We start from the raw sequence: 14,922 nt of genomic DNA, 5'->3' as shown, positions 1-14,922 counted from the left end.
ACACTAGAGGTCCGGCTTTATAGCTTCCGCGAGTCTCTACACGGGCTTTAGATAGCATTGATTTTACCTACCTGTTTACAACAATACTATCTTAGAACAGATGGTATACAACTTAATACGTGTTCTTAGAAAGCTAAATACGCTAAAGAAGCTCGAAGAAAAATCGCATAAATCGAACCGCTACGTAAAAAGCTATAGCGTATACAAATCTATACTACTAGTGTCGCTCCCCGGCCTGTTTACTCGCGGTCTGTCTTAATTTAACTTCGTCTATACACGCACTGCATTTCGTAAGTACTATCGCTGTCCTTCCTTAAAGCTATTCTTAATCCACTGCTCTCGAGTTACTTCTATTAATGCTTTAAGACTAAGGTCTCTTTTAACAAAGAAGTCCTATATCTTATATAGGTTATCTTAACGGTTATGCTTAGTCTAATAGTCCTGCAATAAGATAAAAGCTATATAGTTCTTAAGTTAATTAAGTGGATTAATTAAGGGCTGTCGAACTTTACTTAAGGGCGGCTCTATAATAGGAGCCGGAGGTACGTTTTCCTTCTTATCTTTATTCTACTACTATACACTACTAACGTAAATGTACGTATTGTTGCCGCTGCTATTGTCCTGTTGCTTCTTACGTTTAGTTAGAGCCTCGTATTACTTGCTAAACGTGGAACGAGTAAGCTTGTACGCAACGTACGCTAGTAGTTCGAATTTATCTATAAAGCGTATATTCGGATCCGGCTGCTCTTTTGCTTAATTTATTATGCTTAGTTTGATCGCTTTACCCTAATTAAGAACAGCCTATTAAGTAATTGGATAGTGTTTATCTACGTGCTCTTTACCGTGCTGTATACTACGAGGGAACTAACACGTGTTGTTATAGTTTAAGCACTTAGCTTGCTTATAGGTCTAGCGTTCGTAAATGCGGCTTCTATAGTTACTAATGCTCTCTAACCGTTCCTTCTTAATACGTAGGTCCGCGAGTTAGAGGTTCGTTATCGTCTTTCGAACTCGCTATAAGGGCGTAGCTATAACTATTTCAATCGCTATAGTTGTAGCTATCGCTATAGAGGGCGTAAGGGTATTAGAAAGGAACAGTTGTAGGTCTCGGTAGCTAGTAGCGTTCCACTACTTTAACTGCTTTAATACGTAATTACGGAACTCGTTATCTAATACATTAGACTAGGTAGGCTACATGTGCTTAGGCAGTTTATAGTAATAAACTGTTATTACCGGCCTATTAAGTAGAGCCTCGTATAGAGGCTAGTCCGTCGCTTAATCGTGATTATATACCGTTTTACTCTAGTCCTTAAACTTCGTAACTATATTAATAGCGTGTGTGGACTTAACGGCTAGATTCGTCTACGACTTAATACGCTCCTTACCGTAGAATAGGCTCTACGAAACACCGTACTCGAACGGTTAGTCTATATCGATAGTAGGGCGCTTTCGCTATATACTCGGTGGCGGCACTTCCGCTTCCTTCTTAGTGTCCTTATTACTACTTATAAACAACGCCTTATCCGCGACATCTACCTGTTAAATAGGCTCCTTACTAACATTAACTTCTATAGCAGTTCCGGCTCCGGCTCTATTACGCGTACGGCGCTTTCGAGGACGCTCTACTTCTACCGCCGCCGCGATACGCTTCTTCGACGATTACGACTTCTTTACGCTCTAAGAACTAGCCTTGCCCTTAGACGGTCTAGCCTTCGGTATAGCGATAGTAGTAGTAGTAGTAGTAGTAGCCTCTTAAGCCTTCTTAGATGCTAGACGCGCTCTACGTAGCGTGTTACCTCGTAAGGTACGCGCCGGCGCCGGCGCCGGCTCCGGAGTAGTACATACTTAATTTTCGGCCATTTCGATAATATCGTCCTTTTCGATTACTACTAGGAAAAAAACACGAGTTTAAGAAGGTTGGTGTGGTTAGAACATTAGTTATACGCCAAATTTTAGTATATAGCTATGTTCGGATAATAACGCCGGTCCGAGGACCCTAATAGGGTAGTTAACTCTAAAATTCGTGTAACACTATATCGTACATAGGCAACGTTATCGTTATGTATAGTATTCGTTAAGGCAATTACAACTATAATTTATAATATAGTATCTGCTTTTCGGCTAGAACGGGCTCTTTATGCCCCTTTTTATACTAAACAGCAGATATATTAAACTAGTTAGGAATTATAACATTTGTATAGGAAAGCTCTTTAGTAGGCACTACTCCTTTAGTAGCGAGAACGCATTTCTAGTCTTAGACATCTTAAGATAACCGCGGATTTATAAGCGTAACCTAATCTGAAATATTTTATAGATTATTTAGAAAGACCCCGGCCTACCCTTAAAGCGTAGGAGCCGCTCTACTTTTTTTCGCGCGAGCTAACCTTTACTACAAAACTAGAGTTCGCTCTTCGCTACCTACTAGACCCTCTTCTCCTAATACTAATAGGATTGCCCTTAACAAGGGTTCGACTTACCCTATTCTTACTAATAAGATCGCCTTATATACAAATAAGTTAATCCTTCTATAGCACCTTCTTACGACACTAGGTACTCGATTTACGTAGGACCTTATGCTTAGGAGCCGTGCGTACCCGATTCCCTTACTTATCGGCTTAAGCCTTATCGGCATCTCGTTATAACGGAATAGCTCGAGTTGTGTGGACGTAATTGCTTAATTTCGAGATACAACGTAGAAGACAGAAGACAAAATCTTAATCGGGCTAGCAAAAATCGATGTCGAAACCTCGATCGGGCTTTCTACTGTCCTCTATGCACTAAAATCGCGTCGTAGGAACTAGTAGGTCGTGTTAGTATATCGCCTATGTTCTACTTATATGTCTCGAAGAAAAACATCGAGGATTCTATAAGTAGTCTACTCTCGGTATTTGGGAACGACGAAAGTAAAGGCCCTAGAGTAATTTAATGCAAGTCTGTGCTATAATAAGATAAATCCGTACGGGTCGAATAGATAACAGAGAACTTATTTAACATTATTAATGCGTTACTGTCTCTAAGACAGGCACTAACGTTATAAAGAATTTTATAACAATTTTAACTAACGTCTTTCGAGTTAAGTAAGGCAGCTTAGATAACTATAACAAGGCCTTTATCGTTATATGTAGTATTTATTAAGGCAGATCTGCTACGACTAGAATTTATAATGTAATATCTGCTTTTCGACTAAAACGGGCTCTTAACGCCCGTTTCGTGTAGACAAGCAAATATATTAACTTAACCTATGTAATAAAAGACTTTTTCTAGGGCATGCTCGTCTATCGTCTATTAAGATGCTAGAGTCGACTAATTCTACTACGTCCTCCGATAAAGTTAACGAAAACCAGGAGCCTATAGCTAACTAGCTCGAAAGCAAGCTTTTTGTCGGAGAGCTGTTACCGTCTAAGGTCGCTTACTATATTTAAGCTGCCGTAGAGAGCTCTTCTAGCTCTTAAGACTTCTTACTCTCGATAATTAGGAGGCAAGCTTATATCCGCTTAAATGCTGCAATCTCTAGCTTAAAAAATTCTAGAGCTGCCTTCCGTACGGGAGACGTCGTATATACCGGAACGGCCGTTTCGCTCCTATTCGGAAAGTTCCCGCTAGAAAGATCTCGGACCTTTAGTTTTATAATTTTACTATCGTAAAAGGAGAACATTCGAAGCGTTTATATACAACTGCTACGGCCACCTTTTATAGACATAGGGTGCGCAAAATCTAATTACGGCTCGCACCCTAAACATATATACGAAGCGGACTAATATACGATGTCTGGAGGTGATTCTACTATAAGTTATCGCCCTATTAGACCACCCTCGCGCTGTTTACGATCGTTCATTTTATTATCCAACTAAAAAAAAACCCCTAACCGTTAACTATTCTTCTCTAGTAGGCGGCTTCGAGCCGCTATGTCGACAGGACGGTTATAGCTATTATTTCCGGCCGGTATATGCCTATAGACGTTACGGCTAGATTATTGTAGCTTTGCTGTGGCCTATCTAGTCGTCTCGACTTCTATTTATATATAGCTCTTTACTCTAGTTATATAAGCAAGTCGTCTTTAAACACTAAATTTCACTAGTTTATATAAGTTATATGTCTCTTTATTAACCTGTGTATTAGACCCTCTATAACAGCCGTAAGAGTTTTGTGCGATATACGCATGTGTACTTACTATAGTTAACTATCGCGAATATATGCCTTAAGCTTATTGCGGTACTAGTTCGACAGCGCCCTATTAGCCTATCGACCTATAGCGCTACCTCTACTACGAAAGTGCGCCTCGAGCGACTTACAATTTAATAGCGCGCATCTAGGTTATCGAACCCTCTCGTTTATTACATACGTTCGCTAGCCGTAAGGGAAGGGATAACTATATTACCTAGGAAGATGTTATAAAAACAAATATTATTAGTTAAGAGATTTCGCACTTTATGAATACAGCTACGCTTCGTGCTGCTCTAGTCCGCGTACTAGGCTTAGGCGAAACTAATAAGGCATATAAGGATCGCGTAGACGCTAATAATACGAAGGTCTATAAGCTTATGCTTATTCTATGCTACGCTACGAGTAGCATTTCCTCGAGAAGTGCACTCCTATACAGTCGACTTAAGATATAGCGCGCGATAGCGAGAAGGGCACCTACTACGGCGAGGAACGTTACACCGAGGACGAGTATTACTAGAAGCATCTACAATTAAAGGCCAAGTACCTCGAGAAGCATATAGCACGCGAAGTTACGGCGTCTCCTTCTCTTAGTTGCTTCCCGCGGTTCTATATAATTTTATAAATAGGGCATAATCGCTGCTTTAGTTAGGGTTCTCGAAGAGTATATATTAATACTAAGCATAGTAAATCCTAGTAAGGAGCGCTTAGTAGTAACATCTGCGGTACTAGGGAAGTTACTTATCTAAAACGAGCACTTTTATATCTAAATTGTAGCACCGACCCTCTATAAGTCTTATAAAAGAAGTGTTAATGCTTTAAGGGTTTACAACCTCTACTCCTATCTACTTAACTACAGCTATATATCCACGAAGATGCTAAAGTTTAACGGCTTACTTGCCCTTATCGTATTTGCCGCTTTCGATAGTCGCTTCGTGTATAGTTAGGACTAGTAGCCTTTATTCGAAGTTAAAGACAAACCTACTACTTTAACGACTATTCTAACTAATACTGTTTTTACAACTCTAACAATTACTATAACTCTCGCCTTATTAAGCACTATGACCTACACGAAATTCATTATTATAACCGACACTACTACGACGCATTACCTCTAAGCTATACTAGAAGCGAAGGTTATCGACCCCGAATATAAGGAACTACTAGAGGGAACCTGCCGACTCGAATCCTATAGACGTTGCCGAGGGTAAGTTATAGTGTATTTTTAAAAGGCAGGTAGACTAATTATAAGAGTTAGATCCGTCTGTAATACTTTCTAGTAGTATAAGGATATTATTGTGGGCTTCTAGCTCCTCCGTTTATATATTACTATAGTATAAGTAGGCTATAAAATAAACTATTACCTACTTTTAGATCGTTCTCCCTATATTAGATGCTAGAATTTTTAGTAATCGTTATATACACGACATTTAGAAAATCTTTTAGTAACTAGATACATGTACCCTCGTATAGAATAAATGTTGTTCGTGTAATAAACATAGTAGAGTATGCATTAATAAGATAATTGTATTGTTATTGTTTTGTTGTGTGTAAGTAGTAGAAGCTACTTACCAGCTAAGTTAATATCCATCCTAACGTTACGAGCCACCTAGTATAGCGAGCTACGAGAGCGCTTTCTACCTTATAAGTCTCTACCTAGCAAGTATATAGAAATGTGCGACGTACGTTACTATTCTCCAATTAACTCGGCACCTTTAAGTAAAAGTATAAACGGAAAGAGAGGCTGTTAATTAACCTGTCGTTTTTAGCGTAAACGCTACCGATTACTACTCCTACGTATTACCCCTACTAGATTACGTCTCTCGCGCCGAGTCCCTATATCGGTAGGCTAAGGCAATATAGCAACAGAAAGAGTATATATCCCGCGGGTGCGAGGTCTGTTTTATACATGTTGTTTTAGCTTCCGAGAGATTCTCCGTCGAAAAGTAGAGAATGTTACTTCGCGTGAAATTTTAGCGTAGATGCATATACTTACATAAGACAGTTATCGACATTAACTGCTCGTAGCGCTACTCTTTTATAAGGATGGCTGGATTATATGCTCCGACACAAGTCGTAGTGCCCTTTCGATGCTTCTACTAATCGACGCTTAAAGTTTATACTCTACCTCCGACACGCCTAGCGACTTCGAAGTCATTTAGGCACTCTACGCTTCTATAGAGCTCGATAACGACCAATGCTATGTTTACTATTAAACGCGGGAATCAAACATACGTATAAGGTTATAGACGTGTATAACAACAAATGCTTTAGCGAGCTAAGCGTTAAAGGTCTTCCGCATAAGGAGCACCGTATAACGTAGAAGCCGGAGCGTAATCCTACGTGAGTTCTCTAATACGAGATACCGAAGGCTGTTATTACTAACGTCTACTAGCTTTTACCCTCTTAGAAAAGGTATAAAGAAGTATTTTCTCTAGTATTCGGCGTTCTTTCCCTACTGTATTTAGGCGTATTATCCTACCCTATAACACGTCGAAACTGCTATCTCTTAGCGTGGCAACTACTTTGCTGTTAATTATCTATTAAAGTACTGTCCGTTATACGCGACGGTAAGTTTCTATCGACGAGAAGTCGGAGGAGGAGGAGCGAACGTTCGGGAATTCGCTAGTATGCTTTATTAACGGTGTGTATTAACCGCGATAGTATTCGCTACATCGGCGACATTACGGCCTCGTAGGATAAGGAAGAGCTTAATAGGTATAATATGGCCCTACGCGGCGGTGTAATAGTAGACAAGTACACCGCTATTACCTATTAATAACTCTATTATCTGCGTAGCTACGTACTCTACGAGGCTACACGCCCGTAGTCCACGAGCTCTAGATAACAGCTAGCTCGCGTAGGTCGATCGGTACCCCGAAGTGAGATTACTCTTAGGACACGAAAGACTATAGTTAAGCGGATCCTCGAGGAGTATAGATCCTTTTCGAAAGCCCGAGGTACGGAGATATTCGAGGCGTATCGAAAAGCGCAGCGGTAGCACTAGAACAAGAAGAAGGTAGTGTACAAGACCTTAATAGCCGTAGTTTAAAGCTTATATAACAAGTAGCAGCCAATTATAGACATCGGGAACTAATAGGATGGCACGCTTAAGTCGGAGGACGGAAACGAAATAGTATCGAGTGTCGATAGCAAGTTAGGCAAGGAAAGACGTGTTGTAATTAGTTGCCGCGTTCTTCACTTTTGCAAGCTCGGACTCTGCCGAAAAATTCGAACGGCGCGTAGAAGCCGCTAACGCCCTGACCGCGCTCAGCAAACGGCAAGAGGTAAAAGCAAGGAAAACTTGCCGTGCGAGGAGGTCACAGAGCGGAGGTAAATATAACAGCATGGCAGATCTGATCGAACTCCCGATTGAATTAAAGCTGTTGCGAGAAACGTATTCTGTGGGATGCCAACCGACGCAGTGCATTTTCTGCTTGGGCAAGTCGCTGCTTATGACGCTAGCGCTCTGGAATTGGTCTGATTCCGGATATTGATGTTTGGGGATTGTTTACAAACGGTCTCGCTTTGACAACAACGTATTAAATGCTACGCTGTTTGTCGCACTACCGACCGGCTTATTTAATCTTTCCATTCTCTCCGCCTTGCTACCCATTTAACTATATACACCAAAGCCAGCAGCACCGGCACTTCAACAAGCGGCCCGACCGTAGTCGCCAGTGCTTGATCGGAGCTGGGACCATACGTGGCCACAGCAACAGCAATTGCCAACTCGAAATTGTTGCTTGCAGCAGTAAAGCTCTGGGTCGCCGCCAGCTTGTATCCGAAGCCAAGCTTGTGCGTCACGACCATCGTGAAGGCGAAGATGGCGAAAAAGTATACAATCAGGGGTGCGGCAACGCGGACGACCGACACAATCTGGTGAACGACGTTGCGACCCTGCGATGCAAAGAGTACCAGAATGGTGTACAAGAGGCCAATGAGCGACCAAGGCGCAATCCACTTGAGGAAGACATCTTGATACCATCGTGTGCTGATTGCGCGAATGGCAAAGCGCGTGGCAATCGCAGCTCCGAGTGGAATCCCCAGAAATACACCGACGCTCGTTGCGACTATGCTGTACTCAATCTGGATGGTGGTAGTTGACCCTGAGATGACTCTTAAGAAGAAGATGGCCAATGGCGCCGTCAACACCATTTGGAGGATCGAGTTGACAGCAACCAGAATCGCGCAATACTCTTCGTCTGCGCCCGCGAGACCAGTCCAAATAAGAACCTTGAACGTCTTCTTAGCATGCCATTATGCGCAATTGACTCCCTATAACTTACCATAGCAATACAACGCGCCAGTCCAACGAGGATAAGACCTTCGCGCAGACCTGGTTCATCTGGCAGAAAAGCMCAGGAAAGGGCGAGCATCAAGAAAGGCGCAATGAGCCAATTCATCAGGATGCTGAAGCCTAGCTGCACCCACACCGCGCGCTTCGAGAATACGAGATGCAGAGTCTCGTATTGCACTTTGCATAAGATGGGATACATCATGACGAGCAGCCCAACAGCTGTTCCCTTGTTTAGCATCTTCCTTTGAGTGTGTGTGAGGTAGTTACTACTCACCAATCGGTACCGAAACTTGAACGAATTTTCCTTCTTGCAGAGCTTCTTCAGCGCCGTCCACATAATTCCCTATCAGGATCCCGATAATGATGGCTAGGAGGATCCAGAGTGCCAGCAGGCGGTTCAACCATCCGAGACCCTTGTATGCTGACTCTTTCGCTCCATGTTGGGCGCGACTGTCTCGGTCGACTTCAGAGCCATTGTTGGAATCCGACGAAACCCCTTTCTCGGGATCAAGAGGAGACTTGAACTTTGCCTCTTGCAGGTTGGTGGAAACGGGGTCAGGATGTAGAGAAGTCATGGCGTGCGTTCTCGAGGTCAAGATAATCGAATGTAATGTGGCTACAAGAGATCGAGAAAGACGATGCGAGTATTGTGAACACTGGTTACGGACAATATAGATCTTGTGTATTTGCAGGTAGTCACTCCCTGCGTATGATTGGCCAGCCATGTGCAGATCATTTCTAAAGCTCAATTGCCACACCCGAGTTGTCGTCATTTTATCCTGGCGAAGAAAGGACCAAAGTTTGGGTGACCTTCGTCCTCGTGGTCATTGGATGAGTACTCAATAAGCTTCGCTTTTCTTGTCTCACTGGCTCAGTTGCCAATCATTAGAGAGGGCCGGTGACCACCTTCCAGGCGCCCATTGGTGCGTCTGGCCGGCATTTACCACAAACCATAGAGGCTTTATGCAGGCTGCGTTCATAAATAGCTAGGCGATTTGTGCTACAAATTCGTTGTCTCTAGTCACGTTCCTTCACTATCTTCTCTGCACTCGGCAGCATCTCACGAATGACTTCCAAAGCGCAATCCGACGCTGAAAGGCCATGGCACGCCAACTTCCCCGCCCCAAAGTCGACTGCTGGTTCGATGTCGCGGGAACAGTTACTTGGGCTGCTTCAAGACCAAAAGAAGCTGCCTGGCCGCGATTTCCTACTTGTAGACCTCCGTCGGACTGATCACGAGGTACGTGATGCATTCACCGGTTCCTTCAGACTCGGGATGATCTGGTATACTTGCAGAGAGCTAATATATCTTGCCCAGGGCGGCACCATTCGTGGCTCTCTGAACCTTCCAGCGCAGTCGCTATGGTACAGTCTGGAGTCATTGTATGGGCTTTGCAAAGCTGCAGGCGTGTCCGTCGTAGCTTTCTACTGTGGTATGTTGGCATCGAGGGAGTCTATCGTTGGGCTGAACGTGAAAGATAGTTCTAACTATTGGATAGGATCATCGAGAGGGCGGGGTACCAGAGCAGCTGGTTGGTTTCAAGACGTGCTGGAACATCGCGGCGAGACTGTCATGAAATCTTTGGTATTAGCGGGGGGCATTAATGGATGGTTTGAAGCTGGCGGAGATTACGCGAAGTTCGTCGACGGGAACGAGAAGGACTAAGATATGTGGAAGTCTTTTTTCCCGTCCTCGCCAAGCCCTCCTGGATGTGTCGCCATGTATAGGACAATCTCGCTTGTATTAGCTTGTGTTCCAATGACTGCTATCCTACCGATGTGAAGCTGAATGCCATGCAATTCCATGCGGCGTCATCTTCGTGCTGTCAACTCTTTACGCTTGATGCGGCGCAGCTCAAACATAATCAAGGCAGCACAGAGATATGAAAGACCGACGAACAGTTGTGGGTTCAGATACGGTCTCGAGGAATTCGGTCGTCGTATCTTAAGCCCGATGACCTGAGAGACTGGAAAATTCAGTGGAAAATCTGTCCAAACTAGCTTAGACTCACTTACACGTAGCCGGCAGGATAATGGTAGTCCATGATAGAGAGAGTAGAGACTGCAGGTCTTTGAGACCTGCGACTTCGACGCAGAGGGGACCTATTGTCTACAAATGCAATAGTCAGCAAGCGAGGAGAAGCCTGCAGAGACACATGCTCGCTTCATTTGTCGGGCTTACCATCCAAAATACCCCTAAAGTAGCTCCTGCAAGAAGCGAAAAGAATACCAATAGTCCGTAAGACTGAGCGGGTACYCAGAATGCAAAGCACAATAAACCGCAAATGAGTGTTAAAGCACATGCGACATCGATGCGGTCAGATTTGTCGCTCGCGATACCGATAATTGGACGTCCAACTGCGGTACCAACATTGAGGAAGCCAATGATATTAGTAGCCCGCTGCGGTGAGATCCCAATTGAAAGCRCAAAGTCGGACAGCGAAAATAGAAGCGTAATGTATCCTAGCATGCTCACGAAGGACCACGCAAGTAGAAGTCGAACCTCGTACCTCCTGWGCAACGACGTGTCGAAAGCTAGCTGTGGAGGCAGTATGTACTTGTTGCGATCGCGGAGTAGGCTTGTCGCAATTACAGAAAGGAAGAATGTGACCAACCCTGTGGCGCATAGAGCCCATTGAAGTTCGAAAGCATCGATGATTGCCTGGGTYGTCCAGGCGAACAGTGCTCCCCCGAATCCAGAACCGGCACTGGCAATTCCGTTTGCTAGGCTCCGTCGAGCTTCGAACCATTGAGAGAGAATAGGCAGGCTAGGGACGTAGATGAAGCTAATACCAAGGCCGACGAGGACTCCCTGAGTGACCATGAGCTGCCAGATACGATTCACAAAGCCGGCCGAAATGTAGCCGCTGATTTGTAGCGCGATGCCCGCCGCCATTGTTGCGAATTTGCCAAAGCGGTGGGTGAGTCTTGTGACAACGGGCGCCGCAATCATCGCGAACGCGAAATTAAAGCCGCCAACAAGGGCGTACTCCAACGCCGATGCGTCCGGGAAGCGTTCTGTATGCAAGTAGTGCGAGAGGTATACGCCAAAGGACTTGATCTAGTTGTTAGCACTGTGATCAAACTTCTGAGTACTTGAGAGTTGGGCGTACAGCGACCGCACCCCATGTGGAGAAGTTGATAAAGAACAATGAACCGACACACACCCAGCCGTAGCCACCGTCTGGAGGCGCCTCGCTGGCTTGTTCGAATTCGGTAGGAGGTGTCATGGCAAAGGAAGACTGATCCATTTTGTCGTTAAGTCGTGACGGCTTCCGTTTGCGCAGGTAGGTCGACGCTCGCAACGCTGGCGGTAAGATTTGTGGATGTGGACGCTCGGGAGATGATATGTTGTTTCGTGATGCGCCCCGCGGCGAAAGATGGGATAGGAATCAGTCACGTGTTGTTCCACACGGCCCAGCCAGCATCTATCACTTGCCGCTTCTTACCACTCAGTCCATGCCGTCGTACTTCGACATTGTTGGTTGACTCTAGAGTCACATCTGCCTCACTCGCACAACGCCGCAAGCGGACGCGCCCGCTCACGGAGAAGACAAGGCTGCTGCTCCGGGTTCGGGAGCAAACTTTAATCCAGCAAGTCACCGTGTCGATTGCTGATCAGAGGATAGGCGGTAAGCCTCAGGTTGAAACCCGAAATCCATTGAACAAACAAACCGTAGAACCATTCTCAGTAAATTACAACAGCAGAAGCATGACCATAACTAAGTACATGCGCGATTCGGCTAACAATTACAACTCGTTTTCAATCACACATACAGAAAGAAGTTTCTTGATACGTCGCTACCACATTCGTGCCACGGGCGCCTTGTACGGTTCTAGCAGTGTTTGGYCTCCTTCCATCTGGGTGTTAACCAGCCACGCAGTCGCGGCTGCAGAGTCTACAACACCGCTATCTTGCTCACTAGCAGTCTGTCCGTCGCTTCTGCACGACACCTACATTTCTCCCGCAATATTTGACTCTAGTGCTGGCACGTCTTGTAACATAACACGGCTTCCTTCGCTTGGGCCAGCTTGAGCCGTATCAATAGTGCTTCGAGCACTCTTTCGTGCGGTATTTCGGGCTTTCTTCGCCGCTGTCTCAGCATCTTTCACTTTGCGTGCCGTCCGTGCTCTTTCTAAGTCTTCGAAGCTCATCACCCTCGCCGTTCCTATGATCTCGGATTTGGTTAATCGACGAACTTTGGCTTCGTTATTAATTCGATTTATAAAGATATTTTGTTTATAGAGGAGGTCACGTTCCGTAAACGACTGTTGCGTAGCATTAGTAAGTTTCTATACGCACTTTTATAAGCGCGGTCTACTCGTATCGTCTTATAGGTGAGCGTCCTGCTTAATTAAATTGCGTAGGGAAGCGACAGCTTCTAATATTACTAGCGTTACCGGAGTCTACGGGATAATGTCCTAAACATCCGCCTAAGCCTTATCTATTCTTTATAAAGTTGTATAAACTATAGGCTACGGTATATCTTAGAGCACCTTATTTAGATTAAACGGGAATAGGCTAGCCTTGCTCTACCTAGCGCGGATATTTCTCGACGTTAGCGCGCATTCCCTCGCGGGGCTATATAAGCTAGTAAAATGCTCTTTTCCGATCGCTCCTACTCCCCTACGCTCTAGGCGCTCTACCTAATCGCGGTAGGCTAATTTTAACGGACCGAATATCGAGATATTATAGGGCTAGAGCTTATAGGACGTGTAAGATAGAAGGCGGCATAGTATAATATTGTTTTCGAAACAGAATTCTAACACTTCGAGCGTTTCGTACGTTATAAAGCCATCGCAAATTAAGACCCGCGGCTTCTACTTTACGCGTTCCTTAGTTTGGGGGTTAAATACAAGCTTARGCTACTATAAGCTAAGGTATACGTCGGTGTATCCGCTATTAGAAAATGTATAGTTCCATCCCGGTATAGGATAAGTAGTCTAATTAGACCGATAAGTCGTAGCTAGCTAGATAATTATCGGATTAAGATACCTACCGTCGCTACTTACACACTTAATTATAGTAATTGTAGTCCGTTTTACACGCGTACCCCTATAGCTATGCTAATTATCCTTACCGATAAGGACCTTAACCGAGTTTAGCTTATAGAGCATAACGCTAGTTTCGTCTATATTATACACATTCTCCTAAAGGATTACCGGGTTATATAGGACCTTTACGATTACGTCGAACTACTATACGACCTTATTATAAATATTAAACCTATTCCAATTAAGCGCCCTAGTAGTCCTCGCTTTAAGTTCCGACTAGCGTCTATAGAATAGCTAAGGCCAATTTTTGCTTAGAGGCTTGCTCGGCCGTCGTATAGGCTACCGCCTACGCGTAAGGCTAAATGCTATTAAGCCTATATACTTTATCCGGATAGGACGACTAAGAGCATCTTAATATATAAGGAACTTAATAAGGGCTATCTCCTCCTACGGGTCGAGGTATTATTAGCTCGCGGCCTTTTCTTTTATTAAGCGGCGTCCGCGTATACGATACTATAGGGTAGTACGAGGGACGTTAGTACTAATAGATCGAGCACGGAAAGATAGGCCCCCGTTATTATAGGTACCCTCGGTTAGTGCCTTAGTAGCTCTATCTATTTTACCTTACTAGCGTAGTATAGTTGGAGTAAGACGTCGGCTAAGAGAAGAAGCATAAGATAGCGTGCGGGGACCTATAGAAACTATAAAAATATCTATTAATAGAACTTAAACAATAGTTCGGTAGATACTTGTCTATAGAAGTATCGGTAAAAATGTAGCGACTTATGTCTAAGGTTATATTTAAGGCTTCCGAATATAGAGTAGTATAAGAGATAGTAGAGGCTTATTATTGCGTAATATAAGCTCGCGCTAAAATTTCGGATAGACTTAGATGCCTCTACCGAACGGAGTCTCTCGGGAACTACGACGACATACTTAAACAGACTTTATAATTATAGGATAACTTTTCTTAAAAAGCTCTTTAATACAGACCCGCCGAGGATGCAAATTAGTACTATAGACGCGAGTAAGTAGGGGTAAGACGTAGAAGGCTAATCTACGGTGCTCTACCTAAAAACGATAGGTTAATTAGTACTCCGTCTTTCTAGTTATAATGTGGCCTAGAGGTAGCGAGACTACTAAAGATTAGTACCGAGTATCGCTTGTCTCTATATACTTGTATAGCGTAGAGCTTTAGCGGAAAATCTTATTCGCGGCTCGCTATACTAGGTAGCTCGCGACGATAGGATGGATATTAGGTATAGAGTGTAATAATTCCTTCCCTATGCTTATAGCTCTTATAGTAGCACCTAATAAACAATAATAAATGTCGCGCTTAGGACGCGGACAACGAATCGATATAGGTCGTTAGCGTAGCGGAAGACGGCTAGAGAACACGCGGTGTCGAATAATAAACGACGTGTTAGAACTAACCCACGGTATAATTGTACTAGTTAACTATAGGA

The 14,922-nt window shown here is 44.1% G+C and overlaps 3 protein-coding genes; 1 reads left to right on the top strand and 2 right to left on the bottom strand.

Moving 5' to 3' along the window:
• Positions 1 to 7,743: 7,743 nt before the first annotated feature.
• Positions 7,744 to 9,036, bottom strand: RCC_09858 (probable arsenite efflux transporter (ArsB); the record flags this gene model as incomplete). XM_023775097.1 has 3 exons in its annotated part: positions 7,744 to 8,397; positions 8,451 to 8,680; positions 8,736 to 9,036. 3 exons carry the CDS (start codon positions 9,034 to 9,036, stop codon positions 7,744 to 7,746), a joined length of 1,185 nt encoding a protein of 394 aa, XP_023630865.1.
• A 491-nt stretch (positions 9,037 to 9,527) lies between these two features.
• On the top strand, positions 9,528 to 10,127 carry RCC_09857 (related to arsenate reductase (Arc2); the record flags this gene model as incomplete). XM_023775096.1 has 3 exons in its annotated part: positions 9,528 to 9,701; positions 9,780 to 9,894; positions 9,961 to 10,127. The coding sequence occupies 3 exons, from the start codon at positions 9,528 to 9,530 to the stop codon at positions 10,125 to 10,127; spliced, it is 456 nt and encodes a 151-aa protein (XP_023630864.1).
• Positions 10,128 to 10,273: 146 nt separating this feature from the next.
• Positions 10,274 to 11,712, bottom strand: RCC_09856 (related to protein MCH2 (monocarboxylate permease homolog); the record flags this gene model as incomplete). XM_023775095.1 has 4 exons in its annotated part: positions 10,274 to 10,428; positions 10,478 to 10,571; positions 10,644 to 11,516; positions 11,575 to 11,712. 4 exons carry the CDS (start codon positions 11,710 to 11,712, stop codon positions 10,274 to 10,276), a joined length of 1,260 nt encoding a protein of 419 aa, XP_023630863.1.
• Positions 11,713 to 14,922: the final 3,210 nt, after the last annotated feature.

The sequence above is a fragment of the Ramularia collo-cygni genome (genome assembly GCF_900074925.1).
Source record: "Ramularia collo-cygni strain URUG2 genome assembly, contig: RCC_scaffold19, whole genome shotgun sequence".
Taxonomy (NCBI): domain Eukaryota; kingdom Fungi; phylum Ascomycota; class Dothideomycetes; order Mycosphaerellales; family Mycosphaerellaceae; genus Ramularia; species Ramularia collo-cygni.
The sequence above is the reverse complement of the archived record's forward strand: the minus strand, read 5'-3'. Positions and strand labels throughout refer to the sequence as shown.